At 39.2% G+C, this 18,964-nt stretch overlaps 1 protein-coding gene across 7 annotated transcripts; it reads right to left on the bottom strand.

Moving 5' to 3' along the window:
* Positions 1 to 2,214: 2,214 nt before the first annotated feature.
* On the bottom strand, positions 2,215 to 17,880 carry LOC124876976. Of its 7 annotated transcripts, none has more exons than XM_047380056.1 (8): positions 17,818 to 17,880; positions 13,243 to 13,353; positions 12,993 to 13,112; positions 7,133 to 7,168; positions 5,543 to 5,593; positions 3,716 to 3,796; positions 3,285 to 3,383; positions 2,215 to 2,657 (listed from the first exon to the last, which is right to left on the bottom strand). In XM_047380056.1, exons 4-8 carry the CDS (start codon positions 7,155 to 7,157, stop codon positions 2,440 to 2,442), a joined length of 474 nt encoding a protein of 157 aa, XP_047236012.1. In that variant the 5' UTR covers positions 7,158 to 7,168; positions 12,993 to 13,112; positions 13,243 to 13,353; positions 17,818 to 17,880; the 3' UTR covers positions 2,215 to 2,439. The 7 variants fall into 7 exon arrangements, 6 of the variants coding, with proteins under 6 accessions (XP_047236012.1, XP_047236013.1, XP_047236014.1 ...); XM_047380057.1 differs by lacking the exon at positions 17,818 to 17,880 and adding an exon at positions 15,670 to 15,724; XM_047380058.1 differs by lacking the exon at positions 17,818 to 17,880 and adding an exon at positions 14,239 to 14,291.
* Between the last annotated feature and the right edge of the window lie 1,084 nt (positions 17,881 to 18,964).

Here is an 18,964-nt window from a genome sequence, read left to right as displayed (position 1 = left end):
AAACTGCAGTAGGTTAACCTTTTTTAAATAAACAGCTAATTATTTAAATGGGTGCCCACAATGTTTCTGGAAAACTGGTTTGAATCACATTCTACACCTCTTTAGGTTCTGAAAACCTTTTGCATGGTGGTGTTTATGACAACTGTGAGCAGGAGAGAGGAGACCACATCTTTTTGGCCAAAAAGACTCTATGGTGCATTCTTCAGAGAGGTCATTTTGGATCCGGGCAACGCTGGTTCAACCTTCAAAGGTGAATTGCAGAAGTGCAGTGATCTCATGTGGCAAATATTCAGTTTCTAGCATTCTCCACAAGGCGGTCCAGCCAACACAGTCAGAAGTTGATTTCAAGATGTTGAATACAGTGACTGTGGGGTAAATAGTTGGTTTCAACATCCTTGTCCTAATAAGAAACCAGCTTGTTCCTCTCATCTGTTTGGCTCAAGGTGTTTTTGGAACGACTGCATAATCTTCTTGGAGACTTATCCTTCTCTAGTTCTTGGTGGTCCGCTTTTTTCTGGATGCCAATGATGATGGCCTTCATCCATTTCAATAGTAAGTGGTTTGATCCCCATATCTAAAGCACAGGACCAAACTCCTTTTGCAGATAGATTTGGACCATCTTTGGTGGAGCTTGAAAACAAGCTTTAACAAATGCACCTACACATTAAAAACAACTTTAATGTCAGTCTATTGAAGATTTAAGGAAAATAATGATTAGATGCATGCAGAACAAGCAAAATATGCCAGTTTGTTTTAATAAGTATTATTTTTATATGGTTGAGGAATATATCATGACAACATATTTAAGAATAGAAAATATAAAATGCATTTTTTTTTTGCTGCTTCTTTGTGATAAGTTATAAGTTATAACAAGGTTATAATCACATTTTGCTAGAAGGGTTTCATCAGTTGTGTTGTATCATCCTCCAGATCCTATGTAGCAAATACTTTGTTGTGGGTGGATAAACAAATTAACTATTTAAACACAGCCAGAGAAAGAAAATAATGCAGACTTAAATTCACAAGAATAACACTTAAACAAAAGGACAAGAATAAGCAGAAATCACGGACACACTGGGGTGGAAGTAAAAGTTCAGTGCATGCAACAAATCATTATAATGGCCAGTTGGGTAGGGAAGATTTACCTTGGATGTATTGTTAAAGCAGGCAAGCTGCTGCTGAAAAAGAACTAACCTCCTTAGAAGTGATACGTCTTTTCACTTGAGTAAGAAATTCGGCTTGTTTAATTTGAATGAGTGTGTCTCTAAGATGCCACAAATAGAGATGGCAGATAGATCTGCTGCAGGGAATCCAACATGACAAGACAGAGTAGAGTGTGATGCTTTCTTGTTAAAGTATTTTACATGCAAATGAGGAACAACTAAAGGTTTTGACTGAGAGGGGTGAACAGCATGTCACAAATCTCTCCTTAGCAGATATGAGCGCGCACACACACACACACACACACACACACATCCTTGTTAAACTCCCACAGCAGGACCGCAAGTAGTTGACTGGGTTGTGGGGTCCACCCATTCTAGTGGTCCTAGAACTATGAAAAAAATCAGGCAGATCCCAAAAAAAATCTACATATTAAAAGTCACGTTCAATATGCAAAATTTCAAACTTTATTTTACATGTCTGTTTTTCAATCACATGTGGGGCCAGTTTCTAACATTCATACTTTGCAGGACCCACCTTCACACACGTTTGATTTTTAGTCAGTTATGGGGCTTGCTTTTAATGTTCGAACGTTAAGAGGTCCATCTTTACACACATAATTTTTTTAGCCAGTTATGGGGCTTGCTTTTAACATTTAACTCTTGTTAGGCCTTCATAAAGATTTGCTTTATCTTTAAATTAGGATCTATCAAATTCAATCCCAACCCTAATCTAACCCAAACATGCATTTGTCAAGACTTGATTGTTTAATGGGAAAAAACCTTAAAATTTTGTTAGTGTTATTAATCCTTTCATCTGGCTTAATAGACTAGATATATATTGAAATGTGCATTCTTAAGTACATCTGTCATTATTCGATTGTGGTGCATTTTTCCTAGTCACAGCCTTAATATTCTTCCATTTGTTTAGGCATACAGGTCAATTTTTTATATATTTACAATCTTCATTTTAGCCAACTATAAAATACACATGATTTACTATTAATCATGAACTGCTTGAGTCAAAATTTAAAATGGACACATTACAAATGTAGCCACTGAATAAAGGAACTTTATTTTGAGCTGCACATGTTTTATTTCAACATTTTAGCACTGAATGTGCCATTTAAACATTTCCCATATTTCTTCCTCAGAACATGTATCAATAAACTGAAATATACTTTGTTTGAACTTTGTCCATAAAAATTACAAACAAATAGTAAAGAACTGGTGAAACAGGACCAGCCATGTGTTTCTACCTCTGTTCAGGGAAGCTCTGTCACTCATATTTTCTCCTCATGGTGGTTATTCTGTTTTTGACAAAGTACTTAACTGCTCTCCAGTCTCTTTTACTCAGTGCTTGTGGTTCTGCAGCAATGCATCTCTCACAGTCAAGCTTACCAGGAACCTGATTTGTCAATATGTACTTCCTTAAATGTTTATTTACAGCAGCACATTCCTCTGGGGTCCAGCTTCTTTTCACAACTTTTTCTTTACCTAAGGGCATAAAAAGAGCACAATTTAGTTTACAACTTCATTAGAACAAAACTGCACAGAGGATACATTCACTTTATGTACAATAATCCCACAATATCATTTAAATGAGATATTTTAATAATTCAACTATCTTTGTCAATAGTAATGAGCCTACAGTAAAAAAACAAGTAAATCAGTTTATTTCTGGGATATTAATCAGTCAGTGTCACTGCTGGTACAGGCAGTCAAACTCCACCAGGAGAGCACATCATCGATATGCAAATTTGCCAACAGGTAAATTTGATGCAAAGATTTTTTTCTGTCTTGAGGTAGATGTGTCATGTACATTACCCCTATTTAATAATAGATGGAAACGAACATCTCACAAATAATCCAATTTAACAATGACGTGAAACCCACCTGAGAAGGGGCGCATTAATTTGCATTTTACGACAAAATTCAAAAGTTTAGACCTGACATGTCTAAGTAAAAAAAGTCAAGTGGTTAATACATTTTGCTTCGGTCATTTAAATCTTAGTAAGCAGTAAATGTGAGGATAATTAGAATATTGATACTGTAGTAATAATTGGACCATTTAAAAGCAATCATGATGAAGTTATGTATTGAAGAGGATTACTCCAAACTCACCACTCTTTTTGGCAGACCTTTCGTTACTTTGGCTGCTAGAGGTGGGGGTACAAGAGGTCACTTCGTTGACTTCTGGCATCAGCCCATCTGAATTTGTGACTTTGAAGTACAGAAAAGAACAGGTTAAACTCATCTTATTAGAACAGCAAACACGCTGATCAAGGGCATAAATATCAACAGCGAACTAAAGAAAAAAAACCAAAAAACCTTCTATTTACACTTGTGTTCATAAAGAGTTATTTATTACAATCAAGTCCTGTAGAACCAATCTTGTTTGAATCAAATTTGGATGTTAGTAAATACTAGGCAGGATCAGATATAAATGTAATGGACTTGTAATATTAGTTAAAAGTGGTGGTATTAAAAAAAAATGAATAAAAATCAATGTTGAAGAAGAGTACTAACCCCAAACTGCAGTTTTACAAGCTCACCTTTCTTTTTGGTCAAGTTTTCCTGACTTAAGCCACTGGATGTGGGGATACAAGGTGTCTCTTCAGAAGCTTCTGGATCTTCTGAAATATTAATTTTAGGAACATAAAAAAACTGTTTAAACTTTCAATGATCTACAGTACTTTAACAGTTCATGTACGCACGTGGACGCCTCAGTTAATGAAAGAAAAACCCACAATGGTCACAAAAATAACTTGAATCTGATAAAGTTAATCATAAATAAAAAATTATATGAAAATGAACAAATTAAAGTCAGACAATGCTTTTCAAACATGCTTCAACAGAATTATTTAAACAAATAAAGTCATGAAACAGGCCTGGACAAAAATGATGGTACCCCTGAAAATAATGTGACCAAAGGGACGTGTTAAATCGAGGTGTGTCCATTAATTAACATCACAGGTGTCTACATTCTTGTAATCAGTCAGTGGGCCTATATATAGGGTTACAGGTAGTCACTGTGCTATTTGGTGACATGGTGTGTACCACACTCAACATGGATCAGAGGAAGCGAAGGAAAGCGTTGTCTCAGGAGATTAGGAAGAAAATTATAGACAAGCATGGTAAAGGTAAAGGTTATAAGACCATCTCCAAGCAGCTTCATGTTATGACTACAGTTGCACATATTCAGAAATTTAAGATCCATGGGACTGTAGCCAACCTCCCTGGACATGGCCACAGGAGGAAAATTTATGACAAAACAAAGAGACTGATAATACAAATGGTAACAAAAGAGCCCAGAAAAACTTCTAAAGAGATTAAAGGTGAACTTAAAGCTCAAGGAACATCAGTGTCAGATTGCACCATCCAACGTTGTTTGAGGCAAAGTGGACTTAATGGGAGACGACCAAGGAGAACACCATCTTTGAAAAATCATAAAAAAGCCAGACTGGAATTTGCCAAACTACATGTTGACAAGCCACAAAGCTTGTGGGACAATGTCCTATGGACAGATGAGACAAAAACTATACTTTCTGGCAAGGCACATCAGCTCTATGTTTGCAGATGGAAAAATTTAAGCATATGAAGAAAAGAACACTGTCCCTACTGTGAAACATGGAGGAGTCTGTTATGTTCTGGGGCTACTTTGCTGCATCTGGCACAGGGTATCTTGAATCTGTGCAGGTATAATGAAATCTCAAGACTATCAGGGGATTCTAGAGATAAATGTGCTGGCCAGTGTCAGAAAGCTTGGTCTCAGTCGCAGGTCATGGGTCTTGCAACAGGATAATAACCCAAAAAACACAGATAGAGGAAAACATTGGACTATTCTGAAGTGGCCTTCTATGAGCCCTTACCTAAATCCTATTAAGCATATTTGGAAGGTGCTGAAACATGCCGTCTGGAAAAGGTGCCCTTCAAAAATGAGACAACTGGAGCAGTTTGCTCATGAGGAGTGGGCTAAAATACCTTCTGAGAGGGACAGAAGTCTCACTGACAGTTATAGGAATCCTTTGATTGCAGTGATTGCTTCAAAAGGTTGAGCAACAAAATATTAAGTTAAGGGTTCCATCGTTTTGGTCCAGGCCTGTTTCATGAGTTTATTTTTTTAAATAATTCTGTTGAAGGATGTTTGAAAGCAGTGTCTGACTTTCATGTGCTCATTTTCATAGAATATTTATTCATTATAACCTTTGTCAGATTTAAGTTATTTCTGTGACCTTTGTTGGTTTTTCTTTCATTAACCGAGGGGTACCAACAATTTTGTCCACGTTTGTATATAGAACTCAGGTTGTAAAATGTGTTTAATTCAGAGAAAAGTGGCCCTTTTTTGTTTAACCGCTTTCTTTATTATGTGAACATTTTACCTTCTTGTGAGGATAAATTGGTGCCATTCTCAGTTCCGTCAGGCATATCAACTATGTACATGAAAGAAGAATTGTTTTCAAAAGTCAGAATTAACAATACACCAACAAGCAAAAAAAAAAAAAGTAAAATTAACTATTGCTTTAATCCATATCTTAGGTCATCCTAATTGACAGGAAATCAGGAGTAATATAGGTTTCCAGGGATATCAGTGCTCTTCATAATGTATATGGCAAAGAGACTTGTGTGAATGAGCCACTTGCCACAAAGCTGAATAAGACATTATGATATAATTGAAAAATGTTAGCTGGCAGTAGTGCTAAGAAATTGTATTTTCCTATAAATGTTTTCAGTAACATTTTATTTTATAAAACAAACTAACCCGTAGCTGTCAATTTGTAGGCTACATATTTTTGGACTACTAACTCTTTATTGTTCATTAATTATTTAGTTAATGACTTATTGTGACTGACCAAATTCAACAGTAAGAGGCCATAAATTAAGAGTTTTACCAAACCAGGCCACTTTTTTGATAATCCAAAGTAAAAGGTAATTTCATTTAATGTTGATTTTAATATGCTCTTCTTAATATGAGGTTTACAAAGAAGTAATTAGACAGGTTTTCAACCTTAACTGGTAAAAAAAGTAATTCCTTTTATAATACAACTAAACACCAGCGCTAGTGCCAAAACAACAGTTTACCAACTATGCATGAGAATATGAACTGGACCACTGTCTAAAATCATCTTTTCATAAAAACATTAAATTAGCATTTCCTTTCAAGCTTCCAGAGTCTGGAGGAAGAGTGGAATCCCTATTAGTGACATCTGCTGATTCTGGTCCAATGTGTTTTCTGAAGTCCAGTCAGCAATCTAGTATGATATTTAGACCACTTCACACATCCCCTTGTTGACAAGCTTTATTTAGATACTGATGTCACTTTCCCACAGGACTTGGCACCAGCTCTCACTGCCAAAAGTTGGTCCATTGACCACAGTGTTGCTGTGCTTGATTGGCCAGAAAACTGGCCCCACCTAAGCCTAAAAATCTAAGTTGTTTTGTCAAGAGAAAGATGAGGGACACCAGAAGTAACCATGCAGATGACCTGAAAGTGGCTCTAAAAGACACCTGGGCTCCCATTATACATTACAAAATATTGTTTATAATTGTTGTAATTTAATATAAAAATTTTCTGAAACACTGAATTTTAGCTTTTTTATTATGTTAGCCATAACTATGAAATTACAAAAACACAGGGTTGAAATATTTCACTGTGTAATGAATACCCAATATCAGTTTCAATTTTTGTAATGAATCGCCAAAAATATTGAACTTTTTGAATGCATCATATCAATACATTTCATTATATCTGAAAGTTTTGAATGTACCTGTAGATACAAAAATTAATATTTGTACTTTTTTTATGACAGAGCTTAAATAAAATTATGGCATGAAATTTCCCTACATCAGTCCTATCTTGGATGTTTTCAATTTAATGAAATTTTAATTAAAACAACATTAACATGCAGTCATCTAGTGTATTTAAAACTACAGAGATTATTGCGGTATAGAAAAAATAAACAAATTCATACCTTTCTCTTGTGAAGAACCATCCATGTCAAGAGTTTCTAATATGGTAATGAGATAAATTTGAAGAGATTTGTTTAATAGAACTAATAAAACACTCAAGAACCAATTCCACAAAAGATAGGAAACCATAAAAAGTACCTAAATAGCACCTTTTAATTTTTTTTTTTTTTTGCCTCAAATCAAATCAGAATAAGCCAACATTTTTATGTAAAGCCTAAATGATACCATTTTCAACTAATATGATGTTTATTCATCCTTAACAATAAAACATGCCCTCCTCCATAAATATCTCATTTCATTAATCTATTCTTAAATACCAAGGTTAGCAACTTCAATTTCCCTTGCATTAAAGTGTTAAATGTTAATACCGTTGACATCAAGGTGGATTTCATCCAGACTCTTCCCTTTATACTCTCCTAGCCGTCCTTGTTCCATTGCAAGGAGAACTTTGCTTATTTTTGCTAACTGTATGGTACCCTCTGGAAGGCGATAGTGCTTCCTGTGAACAGCAACATTATGCCCAAGGAAATCTGCCAACTGGTCAAGTTCTGTAGTCTTCAGGTTCAAAACTGTTGACAATGTTGCAATGTGTTTCCTGAGCTTTGTTGAGGTGAGTGCTGTAGGGTTTTTGAGGCCACTGCACTCACTCACAAACTGCCTTATACAGTCTGAACCTCTGAGGTAATGGACAGAATTCGGCAACGCAAACAGGTATTGATTTTCTTCCAGGACTCCACATTCTTCCCGCCTTCTAGTAAGAGCATCAAGGGATTCCTTCATCATTGGACCCAGCAGAACAGGAACTTTTCTTCCTCTTTTTCCCACAATGGTTATCCGGACAAAATAGTTGCAGAGCTTTTGTTCAAGTGCTGTGAGGGCCAGGTTAACATCCTCGTGTGTTTCTGATGTGTCCTTTGATAAGTAAACTGACAAATGCATCCTGGAAACCTCCCCAGCTCGTCGACGGTTGAAAAGGATTACTTGTGCCAGAGTCACTTTGGCAAGATCCTTCCAGCTGGACTGTGAGGCCTCTTCTTTCAAGGCATGTAAACATTCCTGCTGTCTTTCTAACAAATGGTTGTGAAGAATCTGGACATCGTGTGTGAAAGGTAACAGTAGAGGTGCATTCCACTTTTTCTGTTCAAGCTGGGTTAAAGCTTGGCTTGCAATATCATATTTCCAACTTTCTTGATACAGTTGTGCAAACTCCTCTGCGTTTTGCACAGCTTCCTTATCCTTCATCTTCAGTCCTTCCGTCTTAATGAACATGGCTAAAGAATGCATGTCGTGACCAACTTTTCGAGCGAGAGATGGTCGTTGATAGTTGCCACTTTCTTCACTGAATCCAGCTAGACGTCTTGCAGCAGCGACAACTGTAACATATTTTTCAGGCTTTATGAGATCTTTAATACTCTTCACAGAAGCAATATTTCTTGCCTCAAGTAGCAGTCTGCCAAGCTCTCTTAGCTTTTGACGGATGTATTGGTGCTGGCTGACTACCCTCTCATTCTTGTGGAACAATCTGTATCCAAAATCTAGTATGCATTGATCCTTCTTACATGCAACTGTAATCTCATCTTGATGCATCTCACTTAGAAACCTCCAGTATGAATCACTGAACTCTGGTGGAACTGGTTCAGCAAATGCACACAATGCTTGAACTCTTGTTTTCCCCTTTTTCAAAGACTTATCTTGAGGCTTGAATTTGCAGGACTGGAAATGTCGCCACATTGCCTTTTTTTTGAACAGTCCATAGCAGTACAAACAATGTTTGAATATTTCCCCTTCTGTTTTCTTCTTTGGTTGTTTCCACGCAATGAGCTTGCCTTGGTTACTTTCCATAACTTCAGTGTTGTGCTCAAAGTTTCCCTTATTTCGCAAATAATCCAACTGGAGTCGTCTTTGTTTTGAGTTTTTTGGCAAACTGTAGGCTTTTGCAACCTCTATTTTATCCATGTGTCTGCGCAATAGATGTCTTGACATTTTTTGAACAAATACTCCACAATACACACAGTGGTGTTTCTTATTATAGGTCCTGGATCCATCTTCCTTCTTCAAAACAGGAGCAACATAAACAGATTCTTCCTCCAGGGGGGCCCTTTCATCTTTATATGTAGTGGCTCTGGAATCATGACTTTCAAAGTTTCTAGTCTGACTGGACTCACTCTTACTCTGCCTGCAAAACTTGCTTCTATTTTGACTAAATGACATAGTTTTATCCTTCGGACCTTTTTCCAGACTTAATTCCACACTGGCTTCACTGTCTGTGCTTTCTCCAGTGGTTTCTGGAATATATTCATCTTCACTGTCTTCACTTGCCTCATCTAACCCTGCAAAGCTCCTCTGAATCATTTAGAGAAAGAGGAGAAGGAAGAAGTTAGTATTTCTTCCTCTATTAGAATTAATTAAAAAGAAAATCAGGCCTTGATTTAAAATCCACCTTGAAAACACAGATGTTAACTCTACAGATACATCTCAAAAAACAAGAAAATTGCATTGAAGTGAAATACACTGCTCAAAAAAATAAAGGGAACACTCAACTAACATCCTATATCTGAATGAATGAAATATTCTCATTTAATACTTTGTTCTGTAGAAAGTTGAATGTGCTGACAACAAAATCACACAAAAATCTTCAGTGGAAATCAAATTTATTAATCAATGGAGGCCTGGATTTGGAGTCACACACAAAATTAAAGTGGAAAAACACACTACAGGCTGATCCAACTTTGATGTAATGTCCTTAAAACAAGTCAAAATGAGGCTCAGTATTGTGTGTGACCTCCACGTGCCTGTATGACCTCCCTACAACGCCTGGGCATGCTCCTGATGAGACGGTGGATGGTCTCCTGAGGGATCTCCTCCCTGACCTGGACTAAAGCATCCGCCAACTCCTGTACAGTCTGTGGTACAACGTTGGTGGATGGAGCGAGACATGATGTCCCAGATGTGCTCAATCGAATTCAGGTCTGGGGAACTGGCGGGCCAGTCCATAGCTTCAATGTCTTAATCTTGCAGGAACTGCTGACACACTCCAGCCACATGAGGTCTAGCATTGTCCTGCATTAGGAGGAACCCAGGGCCAACCGCACCAGCATATGGTCTCGCAAGGGGTCTGAGGATCTCATCTCGGTACCTAAAGGCAATCAGGCTACCTCTGGCGAGCCCATGGAAGGCCATGCCACCCTCCAAAGAAATCCCACCCCACACCATTACTGATGCACTGCCAAACCGGTCATGCTGAAGGATGTTGCAGGCAGCAGATTGCTCTCCACGGTGTCTCCAGACATGTGACGTCTGTCACATGTGCTCAGTGGGAACCTGCTTTCATCTGTGAAGACCACAGGGCACCAGTGGCAAATTTGCCAATCCTGGTGTTCTCTGACAAATGCCAAGTGTCCTGCACGGTGTTGGGCTGTGAGCACAACCCCAATTTGTGGACGTCGGGCCCTCATACCATCCTCATGGAGTCGGTTTCTAACCGTTTGTGCAGACACATGCACATTGGTGGCCTGCTGGAGGTCATTTTGCAGGGCTCTGGCAGTGCTTCTCCTGTTCCTCCTTGCACAAAGGCGTAGGTAGCGGTCCTGCTGCTGGGTTGTTGCCCTCCTACGGCCTCCTCCACGTCTCCTGGTGTACTGACCTGACTCCTGGTAGCGCCTCCAGGCTCTGGACACTACGCTGACAGACACAGCAAACCTTGCCACAGCTGGCATTGATGAGCCATCCTGGATGAGCTGCACTACCTGAGCCACTTGTGTGGGTTGTAGAGTCCGTCTCATGCTACCACGAGTGTGAAAGCACCACCAACATTCAAAAGTGACCAAAACATCAGCCTGAAAGCGTAGATACTGAGAAGTGGCCTGTGGTCCCCACCTGCAGAACCACTCCTTTATTGAGTGTGTCTTGCTAATCGCCAAAGATTTCCCCCTGTTGTCTATTTCATTTGCACAAGAGCACAACAACATCAGTGTTGCTTCCTAGGTGGACAGTATGATTTTACATATGTTTGATTCATTTGGAGTTATATTGTGTTGTTTAAGTGTTCCCTTTATTTGTTTGAGCAGTGTATTTTTTGCCAGTCATCTCAGAAAATGGAACTCATATCTCATATAGAATTATCACAGAGTGATATATTCCACGTCCTTGTTTCCCATAATTTTGATGATTATGGCTTACTAGTAAACCCCAAATTCAGAATACTGTGAGGAAGTTAATTATTGGAAACTCATTGTTTCACACCTTAATCAGCTAATTAATTCCAAACGTCTACAAAGGTGTTCTGATCCTTCAAACCGTCTTTCACTCTGGGTCAGTAGAGATACAATCACGGGGAAGACTGCTAACTTCACAGATGGCCAGAAGACAGTCATCTACACCCTTTACAAGGAGGGGAAGCCACAAAAGTTCATTGCTAAAAGCAATTTGCGCACAGAGTTCTGGATCAAAGCACAGTAACAGAAAATTGAGTGTGAAAAAAGAAGTTTGGTAAAAGATGCAAAAACAACAGCGAGAACAGCAGCCTTGAGGGGGTTGTCAAGGTTGACAATGAGTGGGCTGAGGCTGGAGCATCAAGAGCCAGCACACAAATGAATACTAGACATGGGCTATAAACGTCGCATTCCTGGTGTCAAGCCACTCCAGAACCAGAGACAACATCCAAATCATCTCACCTAGGCACAGGAACTCGACTGTTGCTCAATGGTCCAGAGTCCTGTTTTCAGCTGAAAGTAAATTCTGCATTTCATTTGGAAATCAAGGTTGCAGACACTGGAGGAAGAATGAAGAGGCACATAATCCAAGTTGTTTTAAGTCCAATGTGAAGTTTCCATAGTCAGTGATGGTTTGGGGTGCCATGTTATCTGCTGGTTCTGGTCCACTGGGTCTGAAGTTCATAGCCAATGCAGCCATCTAGCAGGGAGTTCTAGAGTTTGTTCTCTGACAAAGTTCTCTCTGCTGACAAGCTGTATGGAGATGCTGGGTTTGTTTTCCAGGAGGACTTGGCACCTGCCCACACTGCCAAAAGTACCAGAACCTAGTCCAATGACTATGGTATTCCTGTTCTTGATTGGCCAGCAAACTCCCCTGACCTTTAACCCCATAGAAAATCTATGGGATGTTGTCAAGCGCAAGATGAGAGACATCAGACCTAAAAAGGCAGATGACCTAAAGGCAACTATCAAAGCAATCTGGGCTTCCATTACAGCTATGCAAAACCACAGGCTGATGGACTCTATGTCACGGTGCATTGATGCAATCATTCATGCAAGAGGAGCCCAACCAGATTCTTAGTGCATGGAAATGGACATACTGTTGAGAAACTTGACAGTAGAGCTTAAAACATCCTTTTTGGTTGGTCGAATGTGATATTCTAATATTCTGAGAAACAAAATTCTGAGCTCTCTTTACCTGAAAGCCATAATTGTCTAAATTACAAGAAATAAAAGCTTGAAATATTCTACTCAATGTGCAATAAATCTATAAAACAATTGTTTCACTTTTTGAAATGACTGGCAAGAAATGTTGCACTTTTGAGCAATATTCTAATTTTTATAAATGCACCTGTATGAGAGTGCTTGGTCAAGTTTAATATACTCTTGTTTTGAGTAAATTTAGATCCAAACAGATAAAGTAAAATGCAATGTTAAGGAAAATATCAAATTTTAAGAAAATAAAAGACATATATGCAAAGATTTGGGCAATTTAAAAAAAAAAGTTGTCAACTGAACAAGATGAACAAGCAACAAGAACAAGAAAATTAGTAAAACATGCTATAGCAATGAACGCCTTTCATTTTAAGCAATCATATCAAAAGTCTACTCTGGTATTACTCTTTAAATGACATTAATTCATGAGGCTTACAGAGAAGTAAGTTCCTCTTATAGGCCTTTGTGAATCCATTGCGAATGAGGTTGAAGGGCCTTCCATACAGTCATTACTTGAATTGTAGATAGCATCAGAAAAACTTGGAACTTTATTCATCTGTTAAAAGATTATATCAAGCTATAATTATTCAATTCCTGTGATTGTACGTGCAGACACACAGTTATTAAAAAAAATAAATTAGTTTCTTGTGACTTTTTAGATTTTAAAAATAATTGTATGTCTTTACCATTATTGTTGTTCTTTTTATTTGCTTTTGTAGAGGTGCAGAGACGTCTTTTTGGGAATCATCATCACTGTCTGAGTAGTCCACTAGAGACACTCCTTTGATGATTGATAGCTATATGGGGATGATGAAAAGAAATGTGTGGTTACAGTATATGTAAGCTAATGATGTAGTGCATGACTGTAAAACACTGGAATTTATTTGCTGTAAATAACTGAAGTTTCTATTGACTGCCTTAACTGATAAATGACCGGTGCTGCAAATATGATCGAAAATATGTCAAAACCTTGGATCAATGGTCCCCACAAGGACACATACAATGCAAAGAAATTGTTACCGAGAGAACAAGTAAAAGGCTCCAAAGATTACTTCTTACAACAAAAACAAATGGGTTGAACGCTGTTTAAGGTATCCTACTTTACAATCAGCAAAAGGGTACACACCAATCATGGATTCCTTCCTTACACATCAGCTTAACAAATTAAATAAAACCAAATTCTGACTAAATAACAGCTTCTCAACTAAAAGCAATCTACGGGGACAAGCATGTAAACTAAGTGAACAAAAATAGGTCTCCAAAGTTTATTTCTCACAAGTCTAAATGAATGTTAATATAATGTGCTTCCATAATGTCAGGTACTACAACTATGATCTAGAAATATAACAAAAGCTTAGATCCACACGGGAGGGCCCCACAAGGAGGCACATTTCAGAAATCCATTACTGTTATGCGTGTGTAAGTGACTGGCCTGGTTGGACCCCACATGGAAGCACGCTTCAACAATCTATCTGAAGGTGTGTATGCCACTGGCTTGTTTGGGCTCCATGAGGAAACCATTAAAAACATGTGATCAGATGACTGGCTGAATGCTGTTTATGGTACCTTCTGACTAAAAAATAGTTTCCCAACACAAGCTAAACTAACAAGCATGTAAACTAAGGGAATGAGAGCAGGTCTCCAAAATTTATTTCTCACAACAAAGTCTAACTGAATGTTACCTGTAGGCTGGCATCCTGTGTGATGCTGTCATCAGGGAAAGAGTCCCACGAGTTTCTGGCTGGCTCAGCTACAGCAGTAGATGACTGCGAGCCTGTCACCTGGAATTAAAACCACAAATAACTTACTAACATCATACAGATAACATAAATGACAGACTCAAGACCTGTAAAGATAGTCCCCAAAACCAAAAGTGCACTTCTAACTACAAGTGTTCCAGTCAGTTCTGGATTTCTAATCAGGTCCTATAAAAGCATCTTTATGGATGTAGTGGAGCATCCTTCAGCCTGACAGTTTAGCTGTTGAAGATGTGCAGAATTATAGCTGTAATATAATGTGCTTCCATAATGTCAGGTACTACAACTATGATCTAGAAATATAACAAAAGCTTAGATCCACACGGGAGGGCCCCACAAGGAGGCACATTTCAGAAATCCATTACTGTTATGCGTGTGTAAGTGACTGGCCTGGTTGGACCCCACATGGAAGCACGTTTCAACAATCCATCTGAAGGTGTGTATGCCACTGGCTTGTTTGGGCTCCATGAGGAAACCATTAAAAACATGTGATCAGATGACTGGCTGAATGCTGTTTATGGTACCTTCTGACTAAAAAATAGTTTCCCAACACAAGCTAAACTAACAAGCATGTAAACTAAGGGAATGAGAGCAGGTCTCCAAAGTTTATTTCTCACAACAAAGTCTAACTGAATGTTACCTGTAGGCTGGCATCCTGTGTGATGCTGTCATCAGGGAAAGAGTCCCACGAGGTTCTGGCTGGCTCAGCTACAGCAGTAGATGACTGCGAGCCTGTCACCTGGAATTAAAACCACAAATAACTTACTAACATCATACAGATAACATAAATGACAGACTCAAGACCTGTAAAGATAGTCCCCAAAACCAAAAGAGCACTTCTAACTACAAGTGTTCCAGTCAGTTCTGGATTTCTAATCAGGTCCTATAAAAGCATCTTTATGGATGTAGTGGAGCATCCTTCAGCCTGACAGTTTAGCTGTTGAAGATGTGAAGAATTATAGCTGTAATATAATGTGCTTCCATAATGTCAGGTACTACAACTATGATCTAGAAATATAACAAAAGCTTAGATCCACACGGGAGGGCCCCACAAGGAGGCACATTTCAGAAATCCATTACTGTTATGCGTGTGTAAGTGACTGGCCTGGTTGGACCCCACATGGAAGCACGTTTCAACAATCCATCTGAAGGTGTGTATGCCACTGGCTTGTTTGGGCTCCATGAGGAGAACCATTAAAAACATGTGATCAGATGACTGGCTGAATGCTGTTTATGGTACCTTCTGACTAAAAAATAGCTTCCCAACACAAGCTAAACTAACAAGCATGTAAACTAAGGGAATGAGAGCAGGTCTCCAAAGTTTATGTCTCACAACAAAGTCTAACTGAATGTTACCTGTAGGCTGGCATCCTGTGTGATGCTGTCATCAGGGAAAGAGTCCCACGATGTTCTGGCTGGCTCAGCTACAGCAGTAGATGACTGCGAGCCTGTCACCTGGAATTAAAACCACAAATAACTTACTAACATCATACAGATAACATAAATGACAGACTCAAGACCTGTAAAGATAGTCCCCAAAACCAAAAGAGCACTTCTAACTACAAGTGTTCCAGTCAGTTCTGGATTTCTAATCAGGTCCTATAAAAGCATCTTTATGGATGTAGTGGAGCATCCTTCAGCCTGACAGTTTAGCTGTTGAAGATGTGCAGAATTATAGCTGTAATATAATGTGCTTCCATAATGTCAGGTACTACAACTATGATCTAGAAATATAACAAAAGCTTAGATCCACACGGGAGGGCCCCACAAGGAGGCACATTTCAGAAATTCACTACTGTTATGCGTGTGTAAGTGACTGGCCTGGTTGGACCCCACATGGAAGCACGTTTCAACAATCCATCTGAAGGTGTGTATGCCACTGGCTTGTTTGGGCTCCATGAGGAGAACCATTAAAAACATGTGATCAGATGACTGGCTGAATGCTGTTTATGGTACCTTCAGACTAAAAAATAGCTTCCCAACACAAGCTAAACTAACAAGCATGTAAACTAAGGGAATGAGAGCAGGACTCCAAAATTTATTTCTCACAACAAAGTCTAACTGAATGTTACCTGTAGGCTGGCATCCTGTGTGATGCTGTCATCAGGGAAAGAGTCCCACGAGGTTCTGGCTGGCTCAGCTACAGCAGTAGATGACTGCGAGCCTGTCACCTGGAATTAAAACCACAAATAACTTACTAACATCATACAGATAACATAAATGACAGACTCAAGACCTGTAAAGATAGTCCCCAAAACCAAAAGAGCACTTCTAACTACAAGTGTTCCAGCCAGTTCTGGATTTCTAATCAGGTCCTATAACAGCATCTTTATGGATGTAGTGGAGCATCCTTCAGCCTGACAGTTTAGCTGTTGAAGATGTGCAGAATTATAGCTGTAATATAATGTGCTTCCATAATGTCAGGTACTACAACTATGATCTAGAAATATAACAAAAGCTTAGATCCACACGGGAGGGCCCCACAAGGAGGCACATTTCAGAAATCCATTACTGTTATGCGTGTGTAAGTGACTGGCCTGGTTGGACCCCACATGGAAGCACGTTTCAACAATCCATCTGAAGGTGTGTATGCCACTGGCTTGTTTGGGCTCCATGAGGAGAACCATTAAAAACATGTGATCAGATGACTGGCTGAATGCTGTTTATGGTACCTTCTGACTAAAAAATAGTTTCCCAACACAAGCTAAACTAACAAGCATGTAAACTAAGGGAATGAGAGCAGGTCTCCAAAGTTTATGTCTCACAACAAAGTCTAACTGAATGTTACCTGTAGGCTGGCATCCTGTGTGATGCTGTCATCAGGGAAAGAGTCCCACGAGTTTCTGGCTGGCTCAGCTACAGCAGTAGATGACTGCGAGCCTGTCACCTGGAATTAAAACCACAAATAACTTACTAACATCATACAGATAACATAAATGACAGACTCAAGACCTGTAAAGATAGTCCCCAAAACCAAAAGAGCACTTCTAACTACAAGTGTTCCAGCCAGTTCTGGATTTCTAATCAGGTCCTATAACAGCATCTTTATGGATGTAGTGGAGCATCCTTCAGCCTGACAGTTTAGCTGTTGAAGATGTGCAGAATTATAGCTGTAATATAATGTGCTTCCATAATGTCAGGTACTACAACTATGATCTAGAAATATAACAAAAGCTTAGATCCACACGGGAGGGCCCCACAAGGAGGCACATTTCAGAAATCCACTACTGTTATGCGTGTGTAAGTGACTGGCCTGGTTGGACCCCACATGGAAGCACGTTTCAACAATCCATCTGAAGGTGTGTATGCCACTGGCTTGTTTGGGCTCCATGAGGAGAACCATTAAAAACATGTGATCAGATGACTGGCTGAATGCTGTTTATGGTACCTTCAGACTAAAAAATAGCTTCCCAACACAAGCTAAACTAACAAGCATGTAAACTAAGGGAATGAGAGCAGGACTCCAAAATTTATTTCTCACAACAAAGTCTAACTGAATGTTACCTGTAGGCTGGCATCCTGTGTGATGCTGTCATCAGGGAAAGAGTCCCACGAGGTTCTGGCTGGCTCAGCTACAGCAGTAGATGACTGCGAGCCTGTCACCTGGAATTAAAACCACAAATAACTTACTAACATCATACAAATAACATAAATGACAGACTCAAGACCTGTAAAGATAGTCCCCAAAACCAAAAGAGCACTTCTAACTACAAGTGTTCCAGTCAGTTCTGGATTTCTAATCAGGTCCTATAAAAGCATCTTTATGGATGTAGTGGAGCATCCTTCAGCCTGACAGTTTAGCTGTTGAAGATGTGCAGAATTATAGCTGTAATATAATGTGTTTCCATAATGTCAGGTACTACAACTATGATCTAGAAATATAACAAAAGCTTAGATCTACACGGGAGGGCCCCACAAGGAGGCACATTTCAGAAATCCATTACTGTTATGCGTGTGTAAGTGACTGGCCTGGTTGGACCCCACATGGAAGCACGTTTCAACAATCCATCTGAAGGTGTGTATGCCACTGGCTTGTTTGGGCTCCATGAGGAGAACCATTAAAAACATGTGATCAGATGACTGGCTGAATGCTGTTTATGGTACCTTCAGACTAAAAAATAGCTTCCCAACACAAGCTAAACTAACAAGCATGTAAACTAAGGGAATGAGAGCAGGACTCCAAATTTATTTCTCACAACAAAGTCTAACTGAATGTTACCTGTAGGCTGGCATCCTGTGTGATGCTGTCATCAGGGAAAGAGTCCCACGAGGTTCTGGCTGGCTCAGCTACAGCAGTAGATGACTGCGAGCCTGTCACCTGGAATTAAAACCACAAATAACTTACTAACATCATACAGATAACATAAATGACAGACTCAAGACCTGTAAAGATAGTCCCCAAAACCAAAAGAGCACTTCTAACTACAAGTGTTCCAGCCAGTTCTGGATTTCTAATCAGGTCCTATAACAGCATCTTTATGGATGTAGTGGAGCATCCTTCAGCCTGACAGTTTAGCTGTTGAAGATGTGCAGAATTATAGCTGTAATATAATGTGCTTCCATAATGTCAGGTACTACAACTATGATCTAGAAATATAACAAAAGCTTAGATCCACACGGGAGGGCCCCACAAGGAGGCACATTTCAGAAA

This window comes from Girardinichthys multiradiatus, chromosome 11 (assembly GCF_021462225.1).
Source record: "Girardinichthys multiradiatus isolate DD_20200921_A chromosome 11, DD_fGirMul_XY1, whole genome shotgun sequence".
NCBI classification, from domain to species: Eukaryota; Metazoa; Chordata; class Actinopteri; order Cyprinodontiformes; family Goodeidae; genus Girardinichthys; species Girardinichthys multiradiatus.
The sequence above is the reverse complement of the archived record's forward strand: the minus strand, read 5'-3'. Positions and strand labels throughout refer to the sequence as shown.

Bases quoted from the DNA above. Each gene is read 5' to 3' on its own strand.
- LOC124876976 (XM_047380054.1), bottom strand. From the start codon at position 9,482: ATGATTCAGAGGAGCTTTGCAGGGTTAGATGAGGCAAGTGAAGACAGT. The intron at 3,797-8,297 runs GCAAGCCAAGCT...TTAATATTTCAG, and splicing joins AAAGTTGGAAATATGATATT to AAGATCCAGAAGCTTCTGAA.